The following is a 27,773-nucleotide window of genomic DNA, read 5'->3' on the forward strand; positions in this document are numbered from 1 at the left end:
GAAGTTATTATGAATATATTTACACAACTGTTAAAGTACACAAATACAGTAGTAGTACAAATGAAGTGCTTTGTGTTACTGGTTTATACACAGGTTTATACAGACAGTCTAACTATTTTCTGCATGATGGAATTTAACTATTATGAGGACAAAATCTGCCCACAAGTGAGTATAATTCTTGAAGTCTGCAGTCAACTTTTAAGTATAGTACAGCAATCTAATGGTCCAGATACATAGGAAATAAAAAGGCTGCTTTTGTAAGTCCCTCAAACATTACATTATTAACCACAGATATTTACAATGAAAGCACAGTGAAGTGTAAAACTGCTCAAATGGTAGCGCACATGCCTAAAATACCAAAGTTTATAGTAACTGAGGAAATAATTATCTTATGCAAACTTATCAATCGATCCAATTCTCAGGTTTTTCCACTATACTCTCCCCAAACAGACATTTCCCCAGTTTGACCTGGAGTACACACAAGCAAACAGTTAATGTTATGGAAGCATCCAAAGAAGAATGGTAATACTTAGTATATGACTTTTGGGAGGGGCAAAAAAGAATCTGTAAACACCCAAAAAATAAAAAACTACTCTCCATAAAAATCTGAAGACCAATACACCTTTTAAAATTGTCTCCAGCCAGAGACGAATTTCTCAAAATACCTAACTGTTCAAACAAAATCTCTGTACATACTTTCATTTCCAGCACAGAACTTCCCATAATTCCAATCATAATAGTTCTGGCACTGTTCCAAGTACTGTAAGGACAGAACACGTACTTTTATGAGACCATTTATAGCAACAGACAATATGAAGAATTTCTCAGATTTCATAACCAACAGGAGCCAACACCACCTGCAACAACCTGAGCATGTTGAGTCATTCATGCCTAGATAATGACTCTGGGCATACTCAGGCTAAATACACTTAAGAATTAAATATGATACGCATCTGAATTGTAAAAATTCTCAGGATTTTACTGCAAGAATAGGTTACTGTATTGGGGGGAGGGTGGGTTGTTTTGTTTTGTTTAAGAAGTCCTTCTTTGAGTCTTGGCATGTAACAGAAGACCTAAATCAATGTATTTATTTATTTATAAACATGTGGATACTGAATGAAACATGCAAATTCACTGAAGACTCAGCAGCAATGTCTATTTTGCACTTGTAATAGCCTCCAAGCTAACCAGCCTCAGAGAAGAGGAAACAAATTTTCCCAGCAAAACCAACGTTTGATAGTATCCACTCACTCAAACTAAACAGAGAGACAGAACAAGCTTTCTAATTCTAAACCCGTCAAATGTCAGTCTTTCACTTTGTCGTTCATGTTCTTTACAAAAAAGAAATTCATCATTACAATCTCTACTATACTTAAGACTCTCCTGCAGGGTATTTAGTTATCCTCTTCTATGAAACACAATGAGTATTAAAAATTTCTTTGTGCCACATGGAAAGTTAAGTGTGAATGAAGACAGTGAACAGTCAAATAAACTTCTAACAGTTTTAAAAACTTCATGAGAAAACCAATTCAGAATGGGAAATACATGAAAGTAAACAATTTAAATAACATCAGATGGTTTTGATTCATTTACATGTTCCCTGGCAGACTAATCTTTTAAACAAGAAATTTCAAGTCATTGTCTTTAGGTTTGTTTATATTCTACATTTTTAAATCAGAAAAAAGCAAGAGTTCTTTACAGAGAAGTAAGCCAATAATTTTAGCAAAATTATACAAAAAACTTTCTTAAACCAAGTAAAAGATTTATAGATACAGTAGAATAATAAAAAGGGAGTAAAGTCTGCCGCCTGTGGAGGGAAAACTGAAATGGCCATCCAGTAACAGGCGGTGAACTCTGTAAACCAACTTTCTTTTCCAGCCCTGTTGCCACAGGGTTCTCTTAAGGTCACTGGGTTTCTGGCAAAAGCGTCCTGTAATGGCAGCTGCTGGAGTCTCTGCATGTTCCTCCAAGCACCTTTTAGGTCACATGGAGAACTCCAATTTCCGCTCTAGTTTAGGGTATATTTGCTAGTAAAGCAATTGGTAACGTGGGAGATCAGCCATGCATTATCTGCCCTCCATGGCAAAATAATTTTCATCGGTGCACAGCAGACTGGAGAACACTGGTAGTAACCCGAGCAGGAATCTACCAAAGCCAAAAAACAAGACAACATCAGCACATATCCTTCCAGTCAATATACAAGTGTTTTGCAATGTATTGTTAAGCTATTAATTGCCAAAATTTAAGTGTGTGAATTTAAAATCCAATGAGTAATACAATGTTTCACACTCACCTGCAGCTACACACAAAGTTCCCTATTATTTTCCTCCTTTATTAGAAGATAACATGGAAAATTCACCTTTCCAGCCAGAGGGGATGTTTTGAAGAAAATTAGGCAGAGTATAAACATGTGCAGAAGAAAGAACGAACCAGATGAAAACAATATGAATGCACAGTAATAGACTCAATGGATAATTAATAATAATTTTTTAAAAAGAAGGTAGAAATTAATTATTTTCAATAGCTTTTCACTTTCCATGGAACATTGTGTTAAAAGATACTTCTTGTATCTCCACAGTTTGACCTACTAAAGTAAGAGTGTAGCATTATTTCAGTACTACTTTCACCATGAAAGTGAAAAGCAACCATACATCTCTGCAATTTAAGAAGTGAGAAACATCTAAGTAGCTGGATCAGTATTCAGCATTTGTTTTAGTTGTGAACGGTTACAAATACTAAGGCATACAGTATAGGCCAACCAATGCAGGCACAACTCAGACCAGAATCTGCATGTCTCCTGCACACAGGTTTTTCAATGCAAAGTTTTAGGTTTGCTTTTTTGCTTTTTTTTAATACCTTTTTTTTTTTTTTACTAAGATCTGATAACTGGTCTTTAAAGCGTTAAGCTGCCATTTAGAGCTGGATCTTTTTAATGTTATACACTGTTCACGTAGCAGCTTGTGCACAGTCAGCCAAGCACATAAAGCAGTAGAAAACAGAAGAGAAATAGCAGGATTCTTCACCAACTGGAGATACAGAATTAATGCAAGCTTAGGCTTTATAGAGAAAGTGAGACAGCAGACAAGAGTTATACAACAGAATTTATTAAGGAACAGAAAAATCTCACAGTGCTTTTTTTTAATAAGGAGCAAATCAAAGAAGCTCTCAAAATATTTAAGAAAAGCATCCCTCAGCCATTAAGGTTCAGATTCCAACTGAAAGCTGTTATTTCTCATATGAAATCTGTTATTGCCAAAAGCAGTACAGACTAAAAAGCCAAAAGCTGCACACAGAAAGGCAGAAACTTCTACTGCACCGAACAGCGGAAAGGACTTCGTAACACCCAAATTCAAGTCTGTCTACCTCGAAGATACTCATGGTCAACTATTCTTGTTAGTATGTGAATGGCTTTTTAAATACAGATCTGAATATTTTTAAAATGAGAGCTCATAAGGCATGGAGGAGAACATGAAACAGCGAAAAATGGACACGGCTGTAGTAGAACATTCCATTCACGACAAGACAGAGCCTCATTTGAGTAACACTGTCAATTTAGTCTTTGTGTAGCTATTTCACTGTGAAGCAGATCTGGTTTTTAATGGATGACATACTGCTGCATCAACATCCTTGGAAAGACATGTAATTCTCATACAACTAAAATTTAGACTTGGTTATTTTACTTTATTATTGATACTTGCACAATTTTAGGGACCTTTAAAGTCCCTAAAGTCCTTTAAAGTCACTATTACTGTCAATTCTGATTAAGAGTCCAAGCGGAACAGCAGCAATAACTCAGCCTTTGGAAAGACATTGACTTTTAAGTTAGAGAAAAATCAATGCTTCATCAAGCAGCTGATCAGAAGGCACAGATACAACTACGAGATCACACGAGTAGAAGGGGTGAAGTCGGATGTTTCCAAAGTCAGATGTTTCCCCACCCCATACAAAGTTTTGGTGTCTAATGAGAAGCACTCACCCAGTGCTGCCTTCCAACGAAAGGAGACGAGCAGCTACTTGCCATGGTGTTCGAAAGGAATGCTATTCTGAGGTAGGGGAAAAGACAGCAATTTGTAACAGTTCCACTGCCCCGATATATAAAGATGTCTTAACAAAAATCCAACCTGAACTTGCAGCAGCAACTCTATCTTTTGAGAAGCTCTGATTTCAAACTTCCACAAGACATTCCCATCATATTAAGAGACATGTAAAAGAAACAAATCATTAATCCTCAAAGGAAGCTGACAGGGTCAGAAGAGCAACGCAGAGTATGATGCCTATTAAGATGGGTATGTGGAGAAAGACTGGTAGATGTGGAAATGGAAAATGCAGCAGCACTGGAAGTATGGCACAAACTTAAGTTATTCAATTACAGTGTTGGCTACAGTCTTCTAAAAATTTCTTCTGTCAAAGAGACTTAATAAAATATTTCTTTGTGCAGTATTTCAATCTTTCCTTCGACTACAGAGAGAATACCTCTATTACCAATAGGAATTTGCCACCGCTTTGACTGTTGGGTGCTGAACATGCTACATTCAAGAAAAAATATTAAACAACTTACTGTGTAATCACAATCAGTCAGACTGAACCTTTCATTGAAGGAAATGAAGACTACTCACCCATAACCAGACTTTGAGATGATCACTGCTTTCAAGATGCAGTCAGTGCATGTGGACCAGGAGAACTGATTCAAAGTAGCTTTTACTGGAATATTCATTACCTCATTTACTACCACCTTTACTATGTCTCTTAATGTTTAAAATCTATGTGTAAAGGAGACTTAGGGAACAATTCACTTAAGAGAGTTTAAGAGCAGAAGGATCTTTAAACAGCTGGTATGATTTTCTGTGCAACACAGATCACAGCCCTTCATCGCATACAGACCTGTAATTTAGGCTTGCTTTAGACTTGAACACATATTATTTCTCATATGAAATTTCTTTGCTAAGTCACTGTGAGTAGTAAGGATGATTTCAGTGCTGACTATGAATCATTCACGTAGAAATGAATCCACTATTGATGCAAAGACAGAGAGGAGAGACAATCTACCTATATTTTATAAGTCGTTTCAGTAGGCTAACTACTTAGGCCTCTATTTGTCCTTCTTTACTTGTGAGTGGTTTTAATTTTAAGCAGTAAGTTCTTCACATGTTTTCTCCTTAAACAATAATTCCTGTTAAAATCATTGTGTCTCAAACACTACACCAACTCACTCAAGACATTTTCTTAGCTTTTTGTACAAACTGATAGAAGTAGATTTGAAACTCTTACACTGTACAATCTGTTCTCCCAATCCAGCTCACTAATGACACAAAACAACGTCTCCACTTCTGTTCATTACTGTATCATATACAGATTCAAGGAGGAAATTGTGCCCTTTCATTAAGAAACCACACTAACCGATCCATTACTTAGCACAGATACAGTTCCCCCATACAGGAAAACAGCCTCCACTCCTTCATTCTAACCAGAATTTGGAGTACTGCAGGAATACACATTTGAATAGACTGCACTCAATCGCTCAGCTCCCACTGATGTTTATCACTGTGAACTCACAACTTCCAGGTTTTTTGCTATTGCACTCATATAATAACTTCATATAATCCAGAGAAGTACTGAATAACACGTACCATAGAGTTTACACAATTTCATTAGAAACACTTAAGTTTCACAAAAGATTTCACAGACACTATAGTTGTTACTCCAATAAATGCTCGTTACTTAGTGTTAGATGCTGCATGTCTTATTAATGAGAATGACTTAGGTGCTGTGTGGACACTATCCTGGATGTGGGGAATAAATGACACCCTATTTTGCTATGCTTACCAATTACCCTTTTTCCATGAGCATCAATTTTTGCCGAGAATACCTAGTTATCATGAGAGAACTTTGGTTCCTATTACTTGCATTCACAGCCTTAGATTTTCAGTTTCAGTCTGACCTCATTAGAATTCAGTTAGGAAAAAGAAAGATAAACACATGGAGTAGTCATCTTTAAGAACTCTATTGAGAGGCAAGTAGCTTTCCTTGTTTGAGTAACCTCTGTGCATGTCAGTGTCCAGAATTTAACAAGAAGCAGCCTTTCCTCCTGATGAATAGAGGTGGAGATTACAGATGCACCGTTGCCTTACCAAACCAAGGCATAAAGTAAATGAAATAACAAAACTAACTTACCAAGTTTTCCGTAAGAACTCTTAACTAATGTAGTTCTTAACATAAAACATCTGCAGATGTGCAAGGCAAGTACCAAAAGTTGCCTTCTACTGGAGTATGGCTTAAGCACTTCCTGAAAAAGGACCTGTGGTAGTATATTTACTTAAGACTTACTAAAGAAACTAGCACATTTGGAATGGACATGGACAAGCAATTGCTATTCTTTACGGTTCTCTTGATAAATGATATGGATTACTATCTTTTTACATCTCTCCAATGAAAATTCTCTTTGATGACTTTGCCACATAACTCGAATACTTTACGTTTTCCTAAGAACGAGGTATAAAGATAATTGGAAATTCATGGCTATAACTGTTAACCTGGCTAATATCTAAGGCTAAATTCTGATTACAGAAGAGCTACTTTAGCATTATGAAGACTGTTAAGAACATCAATTGACTAAAAAGCTATCAACACCTGCAACTTGCACCATCTTGCCTGTGAGAGAGTGAGAACTGGGAAAATGAAAAGTGAATTTTCTCTTACAAGCTCAAGTGGAAGTGTTATGAGCCGCAGCCTGAGTAAAGTATTTCAGCTACACCACCCAAGTTGCAGAAGGTGAAGGCAAGGAATGGGAAAATGAAGAACCATCCACTGTGGAAGATGACTGGGTTTGGGACTGTTTAAGGAACTTAAAAGTGCATGAGTCTGGGACCTGATGACACACATCCACGGGTTCTGAGGGAACAGGTTGAGTAAATGGCTACACCCCTATCCATCATATTTGAGACATCATGGCAGTACAGTATAGTTCCCTCTGAGTGGAAAAGGGGAAACCATAATCCCCAGTTTTATAAAGGGAAATACGACAACAGGGAACTACAGGCCAGTCTCACCTCAGTGCCTGGCAAAATCATGTAACAGATCCTCCTGGAAACTATGTTAATGTACATGGAGAATAAGGAGGTGATTGGCATCAGACAACATAGCTTCACTAAAGGTAAATTGTGCCTGACAAATGGGCAACCTGCTACAGCGGTGCTAAGCCGTGGTGGACGTGGGAAGAGTCACAGAAATCACCCACCTGGACTTGTGCAAAGCACTGGATGCTGTCTTGCACGATGTTCTTGTCTCTAAACTGGAGAGACACAGATTTGACACATGGACCACAGATGGTTGCACTCAAAGAAATGTGGTCAGTGAGTCTATGTCCAAATGGAAAGTAGAGATGAGTGGTGTTTATTCCTCAGTATTGGGACCGGCACTGTTAAACATCTTTGTCAGCAACATGGACAGCAGAAACAAGCGTACCCTCAGCAAATTTGCTGACGATAACAAGCTGTGTAATGCAGTCAACATGCTGGAGGGAAACGGATGCCATCCAAAGAAACCTCAACTTGAGAAGTGGGTCTCTGGGAGCCTCATGTAGTTCAACAAGGTCAAGTGCAAGGTCCAGCATGTTGGTCAGGTCAGCCTCAAGCATAAGTACAGGATGGGTGAAGAATGGATCAAAAGTAGCCCTGGGGAGAAAGACTTGGGGGTGTTCATGAATTAGAAACTCTGCATGACTCAACAATGTGCGTCTGAAGCCCAAAAAGCAAACCACATTCTGGGCTGCATCAAAAGAAAAAAGTGACCAGCAACTCGAGAGAGGGTAATCTCGCCCTCTATTCTGCTCTTGTGAGATCCCACCTGGAGTACTGTGTCCAAGTCTGGGGCCCCCAACACACGAACAACATTGACAATGTTAGAATGAGTCCAGAGGAGAGTTGCTAAGCTGATGACAGGGCTGGAGCACCTCTCCTACAAAAACAGGTTGAGAGTTGGAGCTATTCAGCCTGGAGAAGACTTTGGGGAGAACTGAGAGTAGCCTTGCAGCACCCAAAGGGGGCTTACAAGAAGGCTGAAGAGGTGCTGTTCACATGGCACATAAAAAGTGCATATGAACAGGACAAGGGTGAATGGTCTTAACCTGAAGAAGAGTAGATTTATTTATTATAAAGAAATTCTTTACTGTAAGGGCAGTGAGGCATTAGAACAGGTTGCCCAGAGAGGTTGTGGACTCCCTGTCTCTGCAGATGCTCAAGGCCAGGCTGAATGTGGCCTACTGGAAGGTTCTCTGCCCATGGCAGGGGGGTCAGAATGAGTTGATCTTCAAGGTCCCTTCCAAACCAACCCATTCCCTCTGCAAATCTCTCTTGCATTCCAATTGCAACAGGCCCAGGGGAATCTGTTCAAATTATACTACAGTCACACACTGTTATTCAGTTACCATGAGTAGATACCAGTACTGGTTCACCATCTTAAGAACTAAATGAATAGTTTGTTAGTTGTTTGTTTGTTAGTTCTAGCAAACTCAAGATCGCGACTAGATCGCTGTCGAGACTGTAGAGATGTCAACCAAGCAATCCTATATTTGGAGCAGAGTGTTAAAAACAGCAGGTATGGAATATGCCATTAAGCCGGACTGTACCGTTGGCCCATATCACAAATTACACATCTTAGATCACTCAGGAAACCACCCACTGCCCCCCCCCCGCATTCAGATTTTACAAGTTAGGCAGAACCAAAACGTGTCTACAAGCCCAACTGTATTACTCATATCTTGAAATGTTTACAATAGTGTCACCTGCACACTAAGTAACATGTCATGAAGATAGCAAAAAAAATTAAAGATGTACTTTCACCTAAAGCAATTAAGTGGCATCCCTTCATTTCTGTCTGTTACTGCTATGCCTTATTTATCTGACTGTTAACAGAGACAAAGCATCTGAGATTTGCTCAGAATGCCAAAGACCTGGCATATACACTTTTCCAAGAAACCAACTTTACACTAAAGTACGTGTTCAGGGAGAAATTTGCATCATAGCCACACAGAATACCCAAGGTCAAAAAGGACCCCTGGAAATCACGTAGCCCAATCCTACTACCCAAAGCACAGTCAACTACAGCACGCCACTCAGGACAATGTCCAATTGGACTCCAAGTAACTCGGAAAAGGGAGACTCCACAACCTCTTTGGACAACCTGTTACAGTCCTTGCCCACCTTCATAGTAAAGAAGTTTCTATGTTTAAATAGAATTTCCTGTATTTCAATTTGTGCCCACTCTCCATTGTCCGTTCACTGCCTATTGCTGCGAACAGTCTGGTTGCACCTCCTTTACATTCTTCTAACAGGTATTTATGCAAATTTACAAGATCCACAACTATGCCCAATTCTTCCCTCTTTGTTTTCAAACTACTTAAAAATACTTCAATGTGAGAATTTCTGGCGGCAAGAATAGCAGTTCAGTGAACAATTTAAGATGGTGAAACTTGCACCCTAAGCCAGTACAGAAAACCTCTCCTATTTTTTATCCTTGCCCAGTGATTTCTGCTCCTGAACTGCTCATCCCATGTGCAAGCACAAGTATCTGCACAGCTACATGGTGAAACAACTCACTCACCTTAAATCGCCCCCACAAATCCCACTTTGCTTTTATCTCAATGGAATGGTTTCTCCAACCCAGTTCCCTCTCAGTCTTCATTAGCAATATTCACCTGGTCTCCAGCTAAAAAGCTGTTCTTTCCAGCAGTAAGATTTCATACGAAAGAACATGCACTATCCAAAAGTAATTAACTCTGCCAATTACATGATTAAGCCAAAAGGAACCAAGGTAATTTCTGTCAGTGTGCTCTGTCAACAAGGAATGAGTCCCTGCCAAAAATGACAGAGTTAGAGCTCCTGCACAGCAGTGAGGCATGATGGAAAAAAACCCCTACGTCATTGTAAAAGTCCCCGTAACATACTGCTTTCCCAGAAATGTTGCAGAGTGTCTATAGATTGGCTGATTTCCATTTTGTAAGTAAGACTGAAAGTAAATTGTACAAAGTTAAGCCACATACTGTTTGGGACAAGACTGTCAATATGCTGAGGAAGAAATGTTTCAACAACAGCACAGAGTTAGAAACACACTTAACACTGTCAGTCCTAAAAAGAAAGATTCCTAAAATTTCTTTGGATGATTTCAGTGCTGATTATGAATCCTTATCATTTACCCTCCCACCATCCTCTTCAAATGAGCCTTCTGCAAGGTATCCATCATCCACGTATGTGGCCTCTTATCAGCTCTGAATTAAGAGCACTGCACTACAATGTTTCTTCACTATTGCACCTTCCATTCTTCACCTTCTCTGCACCAATAGTCTCTGCTCTGTTGGTTTGGAAACAAGATTCACTACTGTCTCTTACTCTGCTTCTTCACTGGTAACAGATAAGAAACTCAATGAGTCAAGACAGCCAAATCCCATAACAGTAGCTTAAAATGCCGCACCTCTAGAATTCTGCATCCTCTCACTGCTGTCAAGGTAAAGAGAAAAATTTCTTTACACCCACATCATTCAGAGTAAATGTCAAACACTTACATGAATGAACATCCTCTGCAAAAACAGTATGAAGTCTCATCAATTACCTGGTAATTTCTTTTGGCAAATCAACTTTATCAAATCGCCCTCATTTTTTTCAATACACAGATTTATTTTTTTTTTACCTGCGAAGTTGACATGCGAGAGGTATCTTGTCGGCCTGTTAAATCAGACGAGGAGATATTGACTGGGGCACCACGATGCAATCTCATACTCACTTTCCTTTCTCGTTCCATACCGGACACTGGCCGAGGAGAGGTGTTGGCTGTGAGAAAAACTGCATTAGATTCCCACAATGAGAAACACCATGTCAACACGGTCACTGGAAAAATTACACTCTTGCTGTTTCCACATAAACTAAATAAGGAATCAAAGGCATTGTTTGACATTTCATGGAAATACAAGCATCAACTGCTAGGCAATGAGCATATGCAATTACCTTCAACCTACTAAAAAGTAAGGGAGAAAAAAAACAAACCAAAAGGCCAAACTCTGCCCAGAGACAAATTGCCAATTACAGTAGTCTACGAGATGCACTTACCCAAGTACTTGCTTACTTACCAGCATGTGAAGTTGGGGTAAGGGGTGTAGGAGGAACTACATCTTGCGTTCCTCTAAGTCTGCCAGAAGCAGTGGAGGGTAATCCACGTACAGCTGGATTTCGTGTATGTCTTAATCTTTCCTCTCGTTCTCGCCTTTCCCGTTCAGCATCTTCAGCTGCTCTGCTTGCACCCTACGGGTCAAGACTAGTGAACAACTTGGGGGATTATTGAGCTTACAACTAGAAGCTTGGATAAAAATATTGAAAAGAAAGACTGGACAATATGTGAGCTGAAGTTTGATAGGGCATCAACTGCTTTGGTAAAATTTCTCAAGAACTGCCATAAGTTTTCTTCATACAGCTGCTCAGATAGTCTTCAAAATGCTAATGTACACACAAACTGTTCTGGCAGCTGGACACCTCCTCAAATGACCCATGGTAAAGATCAAGGTGGGAGTAAGTAATAACTCCACAACCCAATCTGGTGACTGCCCAAAAAGGATCTAAGAAGCCTTCCACATTAAAAGCTTTGTAACTGCAATTCAGTTGTGATCCAAGCCTTATAGCATGCATCCCGTATCTCCTGTCTTTCCTCATTTCCTGATCTTTCTGTCTATACAGGAAAGTTGCCAGCAGGAAAAATGGAAGACAATCTTACAGTACCATTGGTAATGTAGTAAAAAAACCCAACCAAAACCATTAAAAAAATAAAAGTTTTAGAAAGCTATGTGAGTTACTCACAAATTTCAGCATGTTCCAGTCAAATACATAGTCATAGGAGAATCCTTGCCGATGAAAGAGGTTTCTGAATAATTGCCTTAGATAGGAATAGTCTGGCTTGTCATCAAAACGCAAAGAACGGCAGAAATTCAAGTATGTGGCAAATTCAGCTGTAATTAAAGAAAGCCTGTTTTTTATCTTTAGTTTCACATTGGCTTTTTGTAATTCTGAGTCAAGAAAATCCAAACCACCCCAAACCCGAAAAGCAGGGAACCTTTTTAACGTAGGATAAAGAATAATGATCTAATATAGAAATCCACCAAAGGGAACACTACCATGTCAACCCTGAAAAAAGAAATTATTTTTCTATCTCAGAGCAGGCAAAGATCTCATTTGTCAACAGCAGAGAGGCCCCAACTGATGGGGAAGAAAAGGTTTAAAACTTTGCTTGGAATATACTGAACACAATTTACTGTGGGACACAGAACAGCATTTCTTTGTTAAGCCACACAGAAATTCATGTCTGCTGCATCACAGAACACAAAAAAATTTTATCTCCCAGGTCATGCCACATTTTTAATTTACAATAGTCCGAATGCTTGTTTTAAAATGGCAAGCAAAATATTACAAAGCAAAAAAATGAACACTGTAGGGAATTCAGTGCACCAGAGAAAACAGCAGTATCAACATACTAGCTTTTGACTCAACGTTTTCCAAAAAAAAAAAAAAAAAAAAAAATTCTATTAAGAAAGACATTCTAACAAATGGACAAATGGCACAAGAGAAGCTGATTAGTCTTCCCAGTCTGTAAACCCCAGAGAAAACACGTAGTTCATAAATGTAAAGTAACACGTATGAAACAACATTTTAAACTCATAAAAAATAATGGATTTTCACACAACCCAAACAAAAACTGTAATTCTTGTCACTGTAACTAGTTGCCAAACCCATGAGAGTGGAAAGATGAGGCAGAACTCTTTGTGAAATGAAAATATTCTCTGATGACAGCTAGTGTTACTAAGTTTTGAAACAAATTTAAGCATCATTTCACAATACTCAAAAATGGCTTATTATTGTTTTGGTGTAAACAACAAACCGAGAAACAGAACTGCTTTGAGGCATGATGCTAGGATACAGCAGGGTTTCTTATGCCTGTCACAAATTCTAATCCATCAGCAGGCCAAAGCAGATGAACCTGGGATGATAATTTGCGAGTGAAACAACTGCAGTAGGTAAGAGTGCATCTGACTATACAATCCAATTAATCCAAGAAACAGTACCCACACAGACAAAGAGGCAGTTTGCTAAAATGCTATTTGTCTGTTACCAATTATCCAGCCAACAGGTGCACAAAAAATACAGAGCAAATCAGATGTACCATGTTACCCTTCCTCTTGAGGGCACTTCAACAGTTGAGACAAGGGATCCCTAGAAATGCTCTACGAACACAAAAGATCTCAGTCTTCAGTACAATCTTTTTACCATACATGTGGTAAAATCATGAGAGGTAAGGAAGCAGAAGAGGAGAGGGAAAGAGAATGGGAGAGGGAGAGATGGTGAAAAACAGTAGTAGAATTTAATGTGAAGAAAGGAGATGTACCACTGAAACGTGAACATGTAGGCCTAGTGTCAAAGAACAGTAACTTACAGGGATATCCTTTACACAAAACCTCAATGGGTGTAGACATTTTCTTTTCACTGATACGTTCGTATTTCTGCCTCTTTGTTGCAGCTTTCAGTCCCTGCCAGGGGAGGGAGCCCAGGTTAAAATACATCAGTACATAGCCCAAGGACTCCAAGTCATCTCTGCGAGATTGCTCTACAACAGCATAAAAAAGTGAACTCATTAGGTTTCATTTTCTACTGGAAAATCAAAAGTCTGTGCAACAAGACTGTTATAAAAACCCTTACAAAAACAAGAGACAGCTGAGAGTTACTGTGCCCATGATAAACTCATTCAGTACAAGAAAAGCCTATTATCCTTCTATTTATTAAAAAATTTGCTAATTCCCAAGCATTGCAAACTGTCTGAATCCCATGAGACATGCAAGGTCATGCGTTCCTAAGTGTCAAAAATAGGAACTGTCTCCTATGCCTCCACAAAGCAACATCCACTTGCACTAAAATTACACGCATCAACACTTTTGAAGTTTCTATTTATCGCCTTCCCCGGCTCACCAATTCCAAGATGAGTGTTGATGGACGCATAACGGGCAGTTCCCGTTAAGTTCTTATTTTCACGATACGGAATATGTTGATGAGTTCGAGCATCTCGATACTTCTTTGCTAGTCCAAAGTCTATTATGTAGACAAGATTGCCTTTCTTCCCCAGGCCCATTAAGAAGTTATCTGGCTTCACATCTCGGTGGATGAAGTTCTTAGAGTGAATATATTCAATTCGACTAATCTAAATACAGAACCACAAAAAAAAAAAATAAATCACTGTCAAGAGACAAAGCACACATCTTTTTCCAGATAAAAACACTACCAATTCTGTCTTAATAATGAAAGAGGCAAATCTCCTTTTTATCGTAAAATATAAGAGCATTAAAGAGAACATAATTCAGAAGACAATGGAAAAACCTTCTTTCCAGCTCTTTGTTCCTGTCTATTTTACATCTGTTTCCAAATACTTCCTTGGGGAAATTTTTAGTCTTTGAGCAGTGCAACACCTGGTACGCAAATGGCACAGTTCCAGGTTTCAAAAAACTGGTAATCACTTTTGACGGGATAGTTTGGATTTATAGAAAGAGAACTTTCCTCTATTAATATAGCCTATTCAGCTCTAAATTTTAGAAATAAAATGTATATGATCTATCAAAAAAAGTCAGTATCCCAAACATCAGTATACTGCACTGCCAAGATAACAAAGCAGTTTCCTACCATTTGGTCAGCAAGTAATAGGACTGTCTTGAGACTAAATTTCCTCGAACAAAAATTGAAGAGATCTTCAAGACTCGGTCCCAACAACTCCATCACCATAACGTTGTAGTCCCCTTCGGCTCCACACCACTTAATTGTGGGAATACCCACTAGGAAAAAAACAAACCATTTATTTAGTATAACAATTTGATTTATATAATTAATACACACAAATCTTCAAATCTCTTAAGATGAATTCTGAGGGTTACTACCGTGAATGTTTTCATTTACAGTGAAGTTTAATATTTTATGCTACCTTCAGATATTCCAAAATTAAATGTTTGCTAACTTCCAGCAGAATCAATGCAAAATTGTAGCAACAGAAGTCTAAAAATAGCCTTTTTTCTCTTCCCCAGAAACCTTCCATCCTTGTACTTATCTTGTAACTTTAAAGTATTGATCATTGTTGGATTTGAACCCTAAGCATTTTACCAATATTAATACTCCTGCAGTCTCTAAGATACAATAAGGCAGGAATCAGAAGTCTGAAAATAAAGACTCTGACAAACTACTACATACTATTACTGAAGAAGGTCTTAGAAATTAACTTAGTTTTAAAGTCTACAAAATCACCATGAAATACCTGTCCCTTTCATCAAGATTTGTAATGAATTTCCACCCTTCCTTCATATTCTAGTCTTTCCTTCAGTTGCTGTTTGGTGAATCTCTACCAAAGTAGCATGGTATAAGAGACGCATTGTTCATTCAGTTTTACATTATGACAATTAGCCCAAATTTATGGAGGAAGTCAGGAACCTCATTTCACATAAAAATGTAGAAATGCTCAAATATTTTGAAATAAACCTGCATGTAGGTAGCCTTATTCAGATTTTCAAATGCCTTACTCTGAGTTACGTCTATGCATTTTGGTGTGAAATGCTGTACTTCACTGAACTTAAAGAAAGCACGTTACTCTAAGAAGGCTATTCTGGTTACACGCAGGTGGGCAACTGAATGAGGTAGGAATTAAAAAATAACTAAATGCAAATGCACAGTATTACCAATTTCTAGAGGTCTTATTAGCATACTTGGCACTTGAGATACAGCATGGAATGTACTCTTTACGTAATGCATATCCTCATTTAGGAATAATTCAAGGGACTGTGAAGCAAACACAAAACTGAACTCCACCAGGTTTATGTCCCAGAACTCCAGGAATGTTACGTTTCCGGAATTCCAAAATATATTTATACGTTACCATAGCAGAGCAACACGCAGTAGCTACGAAGCTGCTGCACTCGTATTCTCCACTACTAATGTCACCTTGTCTTTGAACTCTCCCAGCAAGGAAGTGTTTTTAACTCAGAAGAAAGAATGCTAACACATAACAAAAATTAACCTGATTTTTAGAAGTTTAGAAATGTGCTACCGTAATAAGCAAGTCAGGTCAAATGATCCAAAACAGTGGCTACCATCTTTCACTGACCCATGAGAATCAGAAATAAATCACTGTTCTGGGACAAAACTTTGTTTCACATTGCACAAGGTCCTCCCATTTTAATATTTTGGGAACCATGAGAAACTTTGGAGGATCTCACTGGCTATCATGAAGCGTGGTGCAGCCGTGGATTTGGAACTGCTCCACTACAGAACCCTTGCAGAACTGAAATGCTGCTCTTCCTCTGCACTGCTACCTTTCCCACCTTCTCCTTATTTCTCAAAAGAGATCCCAAACATTAACTGCCAGGTGGCAGATACATCAAAGGTGTAAAAGCAGAGAATCTCTGAAGATGGAAAATAGTTTGCTTGCCTCCACCCTGCATCATTTTGTAGATTTTACTCTCGATGTGGAGCTGAGGATGTTTGGTTTTCACACATTCCAACTTTATTGCAACCTCTTCTCCGGCAGCAATATCGGTTCCTAAAACCAGAAGAATTTAAACATCGGTCAAAATATTTTTAAGACGCACTTCCTTTGCCAAAATTGAAACAAAACGAATATCAACAAACTATATCTCAATGGCAAACATCTAGAGATTAAATACCTTCAGCCACGATTATCTAAAAATTCTCCTGAAACCTTACAGATACTCTCCAACAGACTAGAATTACAAGAGAAAACTCTTAGACACTGTAGCACAAGAAGCCAAAATTGCTGCTATCCCATTAAAAAAAAAAAAATAAAATAAACAACAAAACTAAACCAAGTGCATCTTCTCAGGGACGTCTTTCCACTTCCAGTTTGTGGTAAAAATGCTCAGAATTAATACTTGCAAACATGGCACACAGCCCTGCCAACAGACAAAATACTAAGAATTCAAACCACCTCCTCTTCTGCCTTGGAAATAGATTACAATTTCCCTAGACCTCAACCTACTCCAGCTGTACCCTGACACCTCATTTTACTTGGCCGAAAGGCAGATTATCTAGACTAAAGAACCTGCGGGCCACAAAAGCTTTCTTTAAATCCCATTAAATTCTTGCTTACGCAATCAAAAAATGTCTTACCTGTTCACTTTCAAAGCATGTGGGGAGAAACTGACATTCTTAAAAAGAAACAGTCAAGAAAACACACACCCTCACAGCCAACTACAAACTACGGAACTACAAACTACAACTACAAACTACAGGAAAACTACAAACTACAGGAAAAAAGGAAATAGGAAAAGGAAACGTGTGACACTTCACAGACATATTGCCAAGTCTCTCTACTTTCAGAATTTGGCCCTTTTCTGCTTTACCTCATGGTTCAGGATCATGTGAAGTACATCACCTACCGTTTGATCTGATCCCCACTTTCAAAAGCCTAACTTGAGTTTCACTGGTTGTTTTGTCGAGAAACAGCAAACAAACCTTTAGTACTCACATCTTCCATTATCTGGATTGCATACACTTTTAGACTACCTCATGTTCCCTTAACTCTTTTCAGAGCTTGGAAACTCTTGTCATTCCCTGTATAAGTAATTTTTAATTACTGCATATTATTTCCCATTTCTCTTATCTGTACCTTTGTCAGTTCCATAATGTCCTTTCTGGGAGTCACACAAAGCAATTAAGACACATGTGCATAATGACATATTGTTCTGCCTACCTAATTTTTTCCGCTTGTTTTTCTTTGACCAGTACAATGTACTAATCTAACTTTTATATTTGCAAAATCCTGTTCCTGTTGTTAAGGAGCTACTTCAGTGCTTTACAGGCTTTTACGATACAAAGTCAGGAAAATTGAGGCTACAAAGACATGCTAACAGCCCACACCTCAAAACGGACATGACTGTTTACTTTGGCAGGAACTGATACCACATGGAATCATCTGAGCTCCCACAAGATTATGCATCTTTTTCTACGTTAACAAAATGTCTTTCTATTTGCGCGCACACGTGGGTATCAAGGTGGTGCTGCCAGAACAGAGAGTTTTCTGAGTGGACACCTCACCAGGTATCTATTAGGCACTTCACAACGCACATTAAAAAAAATCAACAAAACACATGAAGCTCACTTGAGATACGATAAGCACAAGGTCATCAACTGAAAACGCAAAAAGAAAATAAGGTCGTACGTATATCTGTCTCATACGATTCCTTTTTATCTAGCATAACAGGTGACAGGATCCTGGTTTGTTACTTTGGACACAGTACAGTTGCAGCAACTGAAAGCTTTTCAAAACACAATGCAGTATTTTTCACATTTCATGAATGAATTATTTTGGTGGACTTTAAATTAATAGCGGTGAACATCAACCCGGAGATATGAAAGCATGTATCAACAATACAAGGAGGAAGGACTTAATACTGACCTCCCCAGCCCAAATGAAAGTCTCGATTTTGAACCACACAATTCCTGTCTTGATTATCCCTTTTTCTCCAGAGTTCTACAGGAGTCAAAATCAGAGAGGTCTGTAGACCGAAGACCATATTAACTGATGAGCGGTCAACAGCAATGGTGCTGCTTTGGGGTTCTGGTCGGTTTGGCTTTTTAAAAAAACTTTTCTGATGCAAAACACACAAACTTCCATCTGCATATAATGAAAGACATATCTCTCCAAAGACAGCTGCAGACTTCTGTGGTAGATTAATGCAAAAACTGTGTAGGAGGATCGAGACCTATATTATCAGGATCAAGTTCTGCTCAATGCACTACTAAATTTACTTGACAGACCATAGTCTCCATCTGCTAGGTCATTTTTTAGCATACTTGCTCTTCCCAAGAAGTCTTTACCACCTGAGAAAGCCAAGATCCTTAGCCTGAACTCCACTTCCATGTAAGCCCTCTCCTTCAAGGCAAGAAGAAAATAACGCAATTAATATTTCTGAGTCCAGCAAAACCAATGAGGGGCACAAAAAGGGAAATGATTTTGCCAAGCAATCCGGTACTTGTCCCCAAACAGGGACTTCTGTCTACACCTTAAACCTGAGAGAAAAGTTTCTAATATTTTGCAGCACCCTGTATTTCACCAAAAGCTTGGTTTCCTTCCTTTAAGGAATATGCAATAATATTTGAGAAGCAGCAGTTCTATGAAATGAATCATTAGTTAAAAGGTAGCAACAAGCAGTACAATGAGATGTCATCATTTTTAATGAAAAAGAAAGACTAAAGTTGTGATAGCTTTTTTTTTTTTAATGCAAAATTCTAATGTACTTATAATTGCCAAGTCCTCTTCCCTAGGGAAGGCCTTGGAAATTATTTTAATTAGTTTACAACCTAAAACTAATTCTTAAGAAAAATATATACATCACACAAGAAACCCTGAAAACACTGTGACTGCTCTGTCTTCATGACTCATTCCTACTTGAGTCTCCTCATGGTCCGGGCAACAAAAGAAATGCTTACTCTCATCCACTCGCTCCTGTCCACCTTCTATACTACTTAGAATATCTGTGTATTAATTTCTTTCATATCTTCCTTTGGAAGGTAACATAGGTAAATTCCTAAATTTTATTTTCTCTAAGTTGTCCACGCTTATTCACAGTAGTGCCTTACATTTAAAAATCCTGTCCCACAGACTCCCCCCTTCCACAAGACAAATTTTGAGGTAGGAAGGAGAAGAGCAAAGAATGTGAAAGAACCACACTCCTTAACAGTGTTATTGGTTCCTTACTCCAAAGTAGGATAAAAGGGAAAGGGTGGGAAAACGAAGCAAGTCCCTCCCCTCTACTCTGGAATGTCTTCAACACCCTTGTAGCTGCATTTAAGACAAAATGCGGGGACTGGAAACAGGCAAAAATATTCAAATCTTCCTTCTTAAAGCATAAAACTGAGCTGGGAATGTATGCTGAGGTAATCTAGGAATTCACTGAGGCCTATCAGAAGGCATGTCTACTTAAAAATAAATATTGACATCTAAAATAACTTTAGAAATTACTTTAAGACACTTATGTCTAGTGTACAGTCTGAACAACCGAGTAGTAACTGGAATTTTTCAAAATCCGACCACATTTCATTATTACAAAAACCATAGTTTTCCAACATGTATTCTACCAGATAATGGTAGGCAAACTAAATGGCACTCCTTTCCCTTGGAAAAATAAACCCATGCCACCAGTTGGATCTTCCATTCACGTACTTCCATGCTAGTTACTGGTTCAGGCATGACATTTGCAGTAAATCCTGAAAGTAAATCCATGACAATTATTTAGAAATTCAAGAAATGTAAAACCCAGAGAATTTACTGCAGAAAATTCAGTATGGCATTAATACATACACTAGCACACAGGGAACTAATTCTTTCTGTGCAACTTCACTGGTGTGAACTGCATGCATAGAGATAAAAGTGACGCATAAACATTTATTTCACTTGCACTTGATACTAATACTGTAATACAATCTGATTTATCTGAGCAGTAGTCAAAAGTTAAAATTTTTCTAATCATCTAAGACCTTTCAGATTTTAACTGCTGTCTTAATTGCCCCCCAAAATCCCAATGAATGCTAACAAGGATTTTCCACAAGCTTTACCACAATCTTTTACGGTCATGTCTTCAATCCTCTATACATGCACCGCAGAGAGGAAGAATCACGTTCTCCACCTCTAAACAATCACACACCTTCAATTAAAAATGTGTGTTTTTCATCAGGTATATGATCTGTCTTATGGATAACCAGTATTTCACTACCTGTAGACAAGCAGCTTTGGGTAACAAGTTATTTTGGAATGCCAGCTGTGCACTGCAAGATGTCTAGAAAAACAACCCCCACTCCTCATACTGCATGCACTACCAAACATACCACATAAGCTAGCAAGTGACAATATCTTTATCTTCCTTAGCCTCTGCGAGTTCCACTTCCCTCCCCCACCCTCTCTGATTTGCTTTTTTAAGGTAACACAATTTTCAAAAGCAGAGTACTTATGTCTACCGGACGGGACATAACGCTCGTGTTTCTTTGGATTTAACCCACTTCACATGGCTTGGGAGTTTGTCGAATAAGCAGAGTATTTTAAAAATACCTGCTTTCAAAACTTCTTGTACTCACCACCTGTGCTCGTCATAAGCAATAGCAGTAGGTTATTATGTTAGAGAGCTATAATAATGGACTGGCAAAGATAATTCCAATCCCGAACGTTTTGCAATTGCACAGCGACCACTAGACTACGGTCAAGCAAAAAGATTAGCCAAACTACGAGGATTATTTGAAGAATTTAAAGCGTTTTTTTACTGCAACCGAATCACCTGTAGCTGTGTAATTTTTTTTAGGCCTCACAGGAGAAAGAAAAATCCTTCCGATAACAGTTTTTCCTAGTCCACTGCAACGGTATTTAACCCTGGTACAGGTTTCCTTCCCAAAACGTTTTTCCGAATGTGGTGGGTTGTGGGGATTTTCGACTTAGTGGTTTTCTTGGGTTTTTCCCCCGTTCCGTGTTTTCAAATTAGGCGATTTTTATCCTTACGCCCATTTTACAGACGCGAACGGTGCCCAAGGTCACTAGACAACAATGAGAAGAGGCAGCAGAGTAAAACCAGAATTCCCGATTTCCGCACTGTCCAAATTAGGACAAGAGGTCAAAGAAATATTAAATTACTGCCGCTATGCCTCTAGCCCAGGTACTTGACCGACCCGGCTAGGCCCTCGATGTCCTCCACACAGCCACAAAACGGGGCAGCTAAATCCCCAGCGAGCTATCCTCCTTACCCAGATAGATATCCCCGAAGGAGCCGCTCCCGATCTTCCGGCCCAGACGGTATCGGTTCCCAACCCTCAGCTCCATGGCGGCAGCTCGGCTCGTCCGCAACCCGGTTCTGTTGCTCTGCCCGGCCTGCTGGCTCTCGTTCTGGTGCCTCACAGTCCTGCGGTTTCGGATGCCATCGCGGCTTTGGTCTCGCCGCTCGATACTAGCGAGACAGGCAACACCGTCACCGCAGCTCCCGAGCAAGATGGACACGGATTCCCGACGCAACCGGCCCCTCAGCCCCTCCGGCCCCGAGCCACCATACTGCGTGACCTCACTTCCCTAGCGACGGGGGCGGAGCGCGCTGCCGCAGGGACGGGCGCGCGGCGGGCGGGGCGCGGATGCGGTCCCAGCTCCCCGGTGCCGCCGGTCTCCCGGTGTTCGAGTCCGGCGGCGTCGGGCGCCGGTTCCTGCCCGATCGCATCCCCGTCCGCCTACCGGGCGGCGAACGAGGCCCGCAGTCTTCCAGGTGCGTGCAGCTTGGGTCTGGGAGAAATCCTGATCCGTTAGGAATTTTACTAGGCAGTCCCTGGAACATGGACCGTGACACAAACGGTAGCCCTTTTCCAACTGAAGCAAAACTCACCTCCGTAGTTTACTGATGTCAGTTTGGAGGAGGCAGTTTGCGCTCGAACAGCGGCCAGTTTTCTAAGTGGTGGCGGCTTGGTTGTGAGACAAATGCTGCATTATTAGGAGAAAATAATTATAACTTGAAGGAAAACATTTTCTTTTCCAGAATTGTCTGTGTTTGAATTGAGGGGAAAGCCCAGTTGTCCCTCCTTTTTAAGAGTTTGAGTTGAAGGGAAAAAATCCCCCTTTTTTCATCATTGCAGAGATTCAAATTGAGGGAAACCCCTCTTTTCTCAATATTTTAGAGGATTAAATCAAAAGGGAGAAGCCATTTATTTGCCATTGTATCGGTGGAAGTGGAGGTAGCTGCCCCATTTCCTCTTTTTAAGGGGTTCACTTGAAGGAAGCTCTACCCTTTTCAGCATTTTAAAGGCTTAAAATTGCATTTCAGGGCAGTTCTGCCTGTGCCCCGGTACCAAATATCGCAGATGAGAGCGAACCTGGTGTATACATAACCCTAAGGTCACCCAGGAATCTATTACTTTTCCTATTTTCATTTATAATGCAGATAGTGGTACATAGATGCCTATAGACTATTCACCTCATTACTATTCTTATCCACCCTGCTTAGTCACAGGTGGACTACTACTTAGCAATCACTAAGGAATAATTACGCAACTTAATAAATTATCCAACTCATCTAGTTATGATGCTGAAATACAAAATTTTACTCCTGACCAGCTTTATGCCCTTTTGCTCTAAGTAGTTGTAGCAAAAAAGAAAGTGTTGTCATTTCCCTGAAGAGCTTTCTTCTGTATTGAGGAAATACGGAAATATATAACCCTTTCGCACCTTGAATTTAAGTCAGAGGAGGCAAACAGCTGCAGCTCCTCTGAGGGCTTTTATACCTTGTGAGATTTGCTCCTCCTTTTTCCTGGGAATGAGAGGCAAGCCCAATAAGAGGCATATTAACCCCAGCCTTTGCTAAGAGGCTTCATTCCCTCTATGGACTGCTGGGTCCTGGCCCAGTTCTGAGATGCAAAATTCCCATTTTTCACCCCAAATTTCCCCAATTTTAGGTGGTCCCAGTTGCCCCCCTGGACCACTGGGTCCTGGCCCAGATCTGAGACGCCAAATTCACATTTTTTACCCAAATGCCCATTTTTTTCCCCCAATTTTAGGTGGTCCCAGTTGCCCCCCTGGACCACTGGGTCCTGACACTGACCCCAGACCCCTCCCCAATCCCCAAATCCCTATTTTTTACCCAAAATCCCCATTTTTTACCCCAATTTTAGGTTGTCCCAGTTGCCCCCCTGGACTGCTGGGTCCTGGCCCTGATCCCAAATCCCCATTTTTTACCCCAAATTTTCATTTTTCCTCAGGTAGCCCCAGTGGCCCCCCTGGACCACTGGGTCCTGGCCTGCGTGGCCGCCGCCATCAGTTCCTGCTGTGATCACCTGGAGACCTGCAGTTCCAGGGAGCCGCAGGGGTCGTGCAGAGCTTCTGGCTCCGGAGCTTCTGTGATGTTTATGTGGTATGAAACCCCAAAAATATCCTGAAAATATCCTGAAAATATCCTGAAAATCAGCCCAAAAAACCCCCAAATTCACCCTGAGAGGAACACTGGATTTGTCTTTACAAACAAGCTGTGGGTCTGCTGATAGATAAGGCTAGCACTGAGAGATAGAAGAAACAATGCAATTGATTGCACTGATTGATGAATGGAAAAAGACATTTGCCTTTACTAACAAACTTAAGGAATGAAACCGGGTATTGGAAGATGAAAGAAACAATGGGGGGGAAAACTATGAATTCTGTAAGAATTAAAAATTAAAAGGGAGGGTTATACATTAGAGGGTAATCTCAGGTATCAGGCGTTCCGGGAAGTCTGTGCCTCTCAAGTACCTCAGCCGATGGGGAAAGAGAGAGGGAAATGTGGTCGAGAAAATAGGATAAAAAGGAGGCTGTATCATTCAAAAATCTGAGAGACCCTAGGGGAATGCCCCATGGCCTCTCCCTTTATTCGAATAAAGCAAAAGGGAGTCCTCTATCTCCTTTTTGGACATAAACCCCTAGTGTTTGTGGATTAATTTTCCTGACAATTCTGGGCGCTTGTCTGGGATATTTCCACCATCCAGGGCAGCAGGCAGAGCTGAAGGCACGCCTCACCCACTTTCGGTGATCAGCTCCCCTTGGTGCCGGCTGGCGCCAGGCGATCGATTGGGTTCCCGAGACCGTCCAGGAGACAGACGAGTGGCGGACCAGAGGGGTCCATGAAGAGTCCACAGGGAAGGACCACTGGAAATCTCACCAGTGAGTAAAATGGGATCTTCAGGGAGCAAACCTGAGAGGGCACCCATGGAGGGTAGCACAGGTACACCTGGGAGGGCACCCACGAGGGTAGCAAAGGTAAAACCGGGAAGGAGCCCTGCCAAAAGGGATGATGGTCCTAAAATATCCCTTTTAGAATCCCTGGAAGAATGTGGAGTTGGTTTACACATACTTCCAGGGGTAATTAAGGATATAGATGCCCAAGATGTGCAATAAGGGTAGTCGAGAAGGGGTCTCGACAATCCGTGCCCTGTGGGGCAATAAGGGCAGTCGAGAAGGGGTTTTGACAACAGCAGGTGGATGGATAATGTTTGTGTGTTGGAACAGTATTGGTTGAAAGGGAGTGTGCAGAGATATGGGTGAAGCAATGAGCAGGACCGGGAATGGAGGTACGGGCCCAGGAGCATGGCTGGGGGCTTGTAGGGGCTGTGGGGCTGTGGGGCTGCGGGGACTCAGCGCTGGGCAGTGCCTGACCCCGCCACCCCCAAGGAGGGACGGCAGTGGTGGCTGCTGGCCCCGTGAGGCTGCGGGATGCCCTGGCCCTGTGATGCCCCGGCCCTGTGAGGCTGCCGGCCGTGCCCGCTGGGAGCATCGGTGAGGGAGGAGCTGTGTTTGGACTGTGACAGGACAGGGACTGGCTCTGGTAAACAGTGTGTGATAAAGACAGAAAGAACAAGCATAAAGGAATATCCGAGAAAGGCAATTGTATGTAAAAAGATTAGGATTCTTTTTAAGAATTTTGTGAGTTTTGCTAGAAAATAAAGGTAATACGGGGAAGGCCGTGAAAGTTTGCTGAATGTATGAGATGGGTTTGAAAAGCATGACTTTCTGATTTCTCATCGTGATAGTGACTTACTGGAAGATATTTAAAACAGTATTTTGCCTTTGAGTGAGAACAGGTGGAAGGAAAAAGGAGGGAAAATGATAAAGCAACAATTGACATGGACAGTACTCCCTCAGGGATATACTGAACCACCGGTTTTGTTTGGGCAAGCTTTGCAGAAAATACTAAGAGAGTTTACTCCACCCTCAGGAGTTAAGTTGTTGCAGTATGTGAATAAGGGGAACAGGAAAAGGTGGTTGAAGAAGCTACTGTAAAGCTGCTTAATTTTCTTGCAAAAAAGGGGACTTAAAGTGTCCGAAAAGAAAGCGCAGTTAGTAGAAAGGAAGGTCAAATATTTGGGACACATTCTGACAGAAGTGTGACGGTGTATTGATCCAAAAAGAATACAAGGCCCCTCCCCTCCCAGAATTCCCAATGGGACTCCCCCCGGACCCCCTCCCCACCCTCCCTGGGAACCCTCAGGGACCCTCACGGGCTCCCCGTGGGGGCAATAAAAGCTCAAAGCAGTGACAAAACCGCGTCTGCTGTGTGTCCAGTGCCTGCACTGGGAGAACTGGGAGGGACACGGGGACATTGGAAGGCACACTGGGGGCGCAGGGAGGGGACCGGGACTCCTGGGAATGATGCTGCCATTGAGAAGGACACAAAAAAACCTCGGAGTCATTCCAGCGCTGCGGGACACTCCACAAACCGTGGGGACACGGCCCAGGGCCCCCTGGGGGATGGATTTGCCCCTGAACCACCCGGGGTGTGACACTTGGGGCGATGGCGACTCGGACCAGCCCCAGGTGTGGGCAGTGACCAGCAGGAAGGGGCGGGCAGTGCTGGGGGCTGGTTCCGGGGGAGGGTTCCGCTGCTCTCTCTTTGGTCTGGAGCTGCTGGAGGAGAGGAATTTACGGTGGACTCCGGGGGTACCTCGTGGAACGGCGGTGAGAGCACTCACGGGTCCCGGGAGAGCGCTGGGACGTGGAGCATTGCTTACGGGAGGGGCCGAGGGAGGGAGCGAGGGAGCAGCTGCTGACCGGGGCTTTGTAGTGGGCGCTTGTCCCCTTTTCAGTTGTATCCCGAAAAAAGACGGGGGCTGTGAAGACAAACGGAATTTAAATTGAGGGAAGTAACTCCTCTTCCATTATTGTGTGTTTAAACCGGGGCAATGCTGCTTCAGCTGTGATTTTAAGGGGACTGAGAGCCGAGCCGAGCCGAGCCGAGCCGAGCCGGGAGCGGCACCACCCGTCCCGGCCGCTTTGTCCGCTCCGGGCGCGGGGCTCGGACACCGCCGGGACCCTGTGGGCTCGGCGGGCAGGGGCGGGCGGGGCTGTCCCGGCTGTCCTGCCGGAGGAGCGGCCCGAGGAGTGGCTTTGCATTCCTACCGGGACCTGCGCTCCGCCCGGCACCGGGAGCGCGGGGCCATGCCGAGCCCGCCCCGTTTGCCGTCTATCTCCCCGTCCATCTCCCGGTCCCACTCCCCGTCCATCTCGCCGCCCCCCGCTCCCGGTCCATTTCGCCGTCCATCTCGCCGCCCCCCTCCCTTGTCCCGATCGCTGCCGAGCCCCGCTCCCGGTCCCGCTCCATCTCGCGGTCCATCTCCCGGTCCATCTCCCCGTCCATTTCGCCGCCCCCCTCCCTGTCCCGATCGCTGCCCAGCCCCGCTCCCGGTCCCGCTCCATCTCGCGGTCCATCTTCCCGTCCCGCTCGCCGCCCCCCTCCGTGTCCCGAATCGCTGCCCAGCCCCGCTCCCGGTCCATTTCCCGGTCCATCTCCCCGTCCATTTCCGCTCCCCCTCGCCGTCCATCTCCCCCTCGCCGTCCATCTCGCTGTCCATCTCGCCGTCCATTTCCCGGTCCAGCTCCCCGTCCATCTCGCCGTCCATTTCGCCGTCAATCTCCCGGTCCCGCCGCGCCCGCTGTCCCCTCCCGGGTCTGGCCCCCGCCCGGTGCCACGGAAGGGAACAGCGGGGATGATGAGGCAGGAGCAGAAGCTACTTTGGTTTCTGTCAGCTCCAGGCTTGGAGAGCACTGGGGTTTGAAATCCTCCCGCCCAAATACAGTGAACTTGAACTTCTGGGCACTTTTGGAGCCCTCTGTGCCACTCCTGTGATCCTTTACCTGCGAGCTGTGGCCTCAGAACCCTGCCCCTACTGCATAGGTTTTTACACGTGCAAGTTAATTTTCTTAGGGAAACCATC

At 42.1% G+C, this 27,773-nt stretch overlaps 2 protein-coding genes across 5 annotated transcripts; one reads left to right on the forward strand and one right to left on the reverse strand.

The window, feature by feature from the left end:
• Positions 1-22,118, reverse strand: CSNK1D (casein kinase 1 delta). 4 transcript variants are annotated; one of them, XM_033076678.2, is made up of 10 exons: positions 21,807-22,118; positions 16,489-16,599; positions 14,700-14,848; positions 13,995-14,223; positions 13,465-13,635; positions 11,838-11,986; positions 11,117-11,288; positions 10,681-10,820; positions 3,977-4,043; positions 2,058-2,145 (listed from the first exon to the last, which is right to left on the reverse strand). In XM_033076678.2, the coding sequence occupies exons 1-9, from the start codon at positions 21,880-21,882 to the stop codon at positions 4,011-4,013; spliced, it is 1,230 nt and encodes a 409-aa protein (XP_032932569.1). In that variant the 5' UTR covers positions 21,883-22,118; the 3' UTR covers positions 2,058-2,145; positions 3,977-4,010. The 4 variants fall into 4 exon arrangements, with proteins under 4 accessions (XP_032932567.1, XP_032932566.1, XP_032932569.1 ...); XM_033076677.2 differs by having other exon boundaries at positions 10,681-10,832; XM_033076676.2 differs by lacking the exon at positions 3,977-4,043 and having other exon boundaries at positions 1-2,145.
• Positions 21,881-26,423, forward strand: LOC117005459. Its single transcript, XM_033077077.1, has 4 exons — positions 21,881-22,018; positions 22,130-22,312; positions 23,796-23,947; positions 24,552-26,423. The coding sequence occupies exons 1-4, from the start codon at positions 21,881-21,883 to the stop codon at positions 24,688-24,690; spliced, it is 612 nt and encodes a 203-aa protein (XP_032932968.1). The 3' UTR covers positions 24,691-26,423.
• The last annotated feature ends 1,350 nt before the right edge of the window (positions 26,424-27,773 follow it).

This window comes from Catharus ustulatus, chromosome 20 (genome assembly GCF_009819885.2).
Source record: "Catharus ustulatus isolate bCatUst1 chromosome 20, bCatUst1.pri.v2, whole genome shotgun sequence".
NCBI classification, from domain to species: domain Eukaryota; kingdom Metazoa; phylum Chordata; class Aves; order Passeriformes; family Turdidae; genus Catharus; species Catharus ustulatus.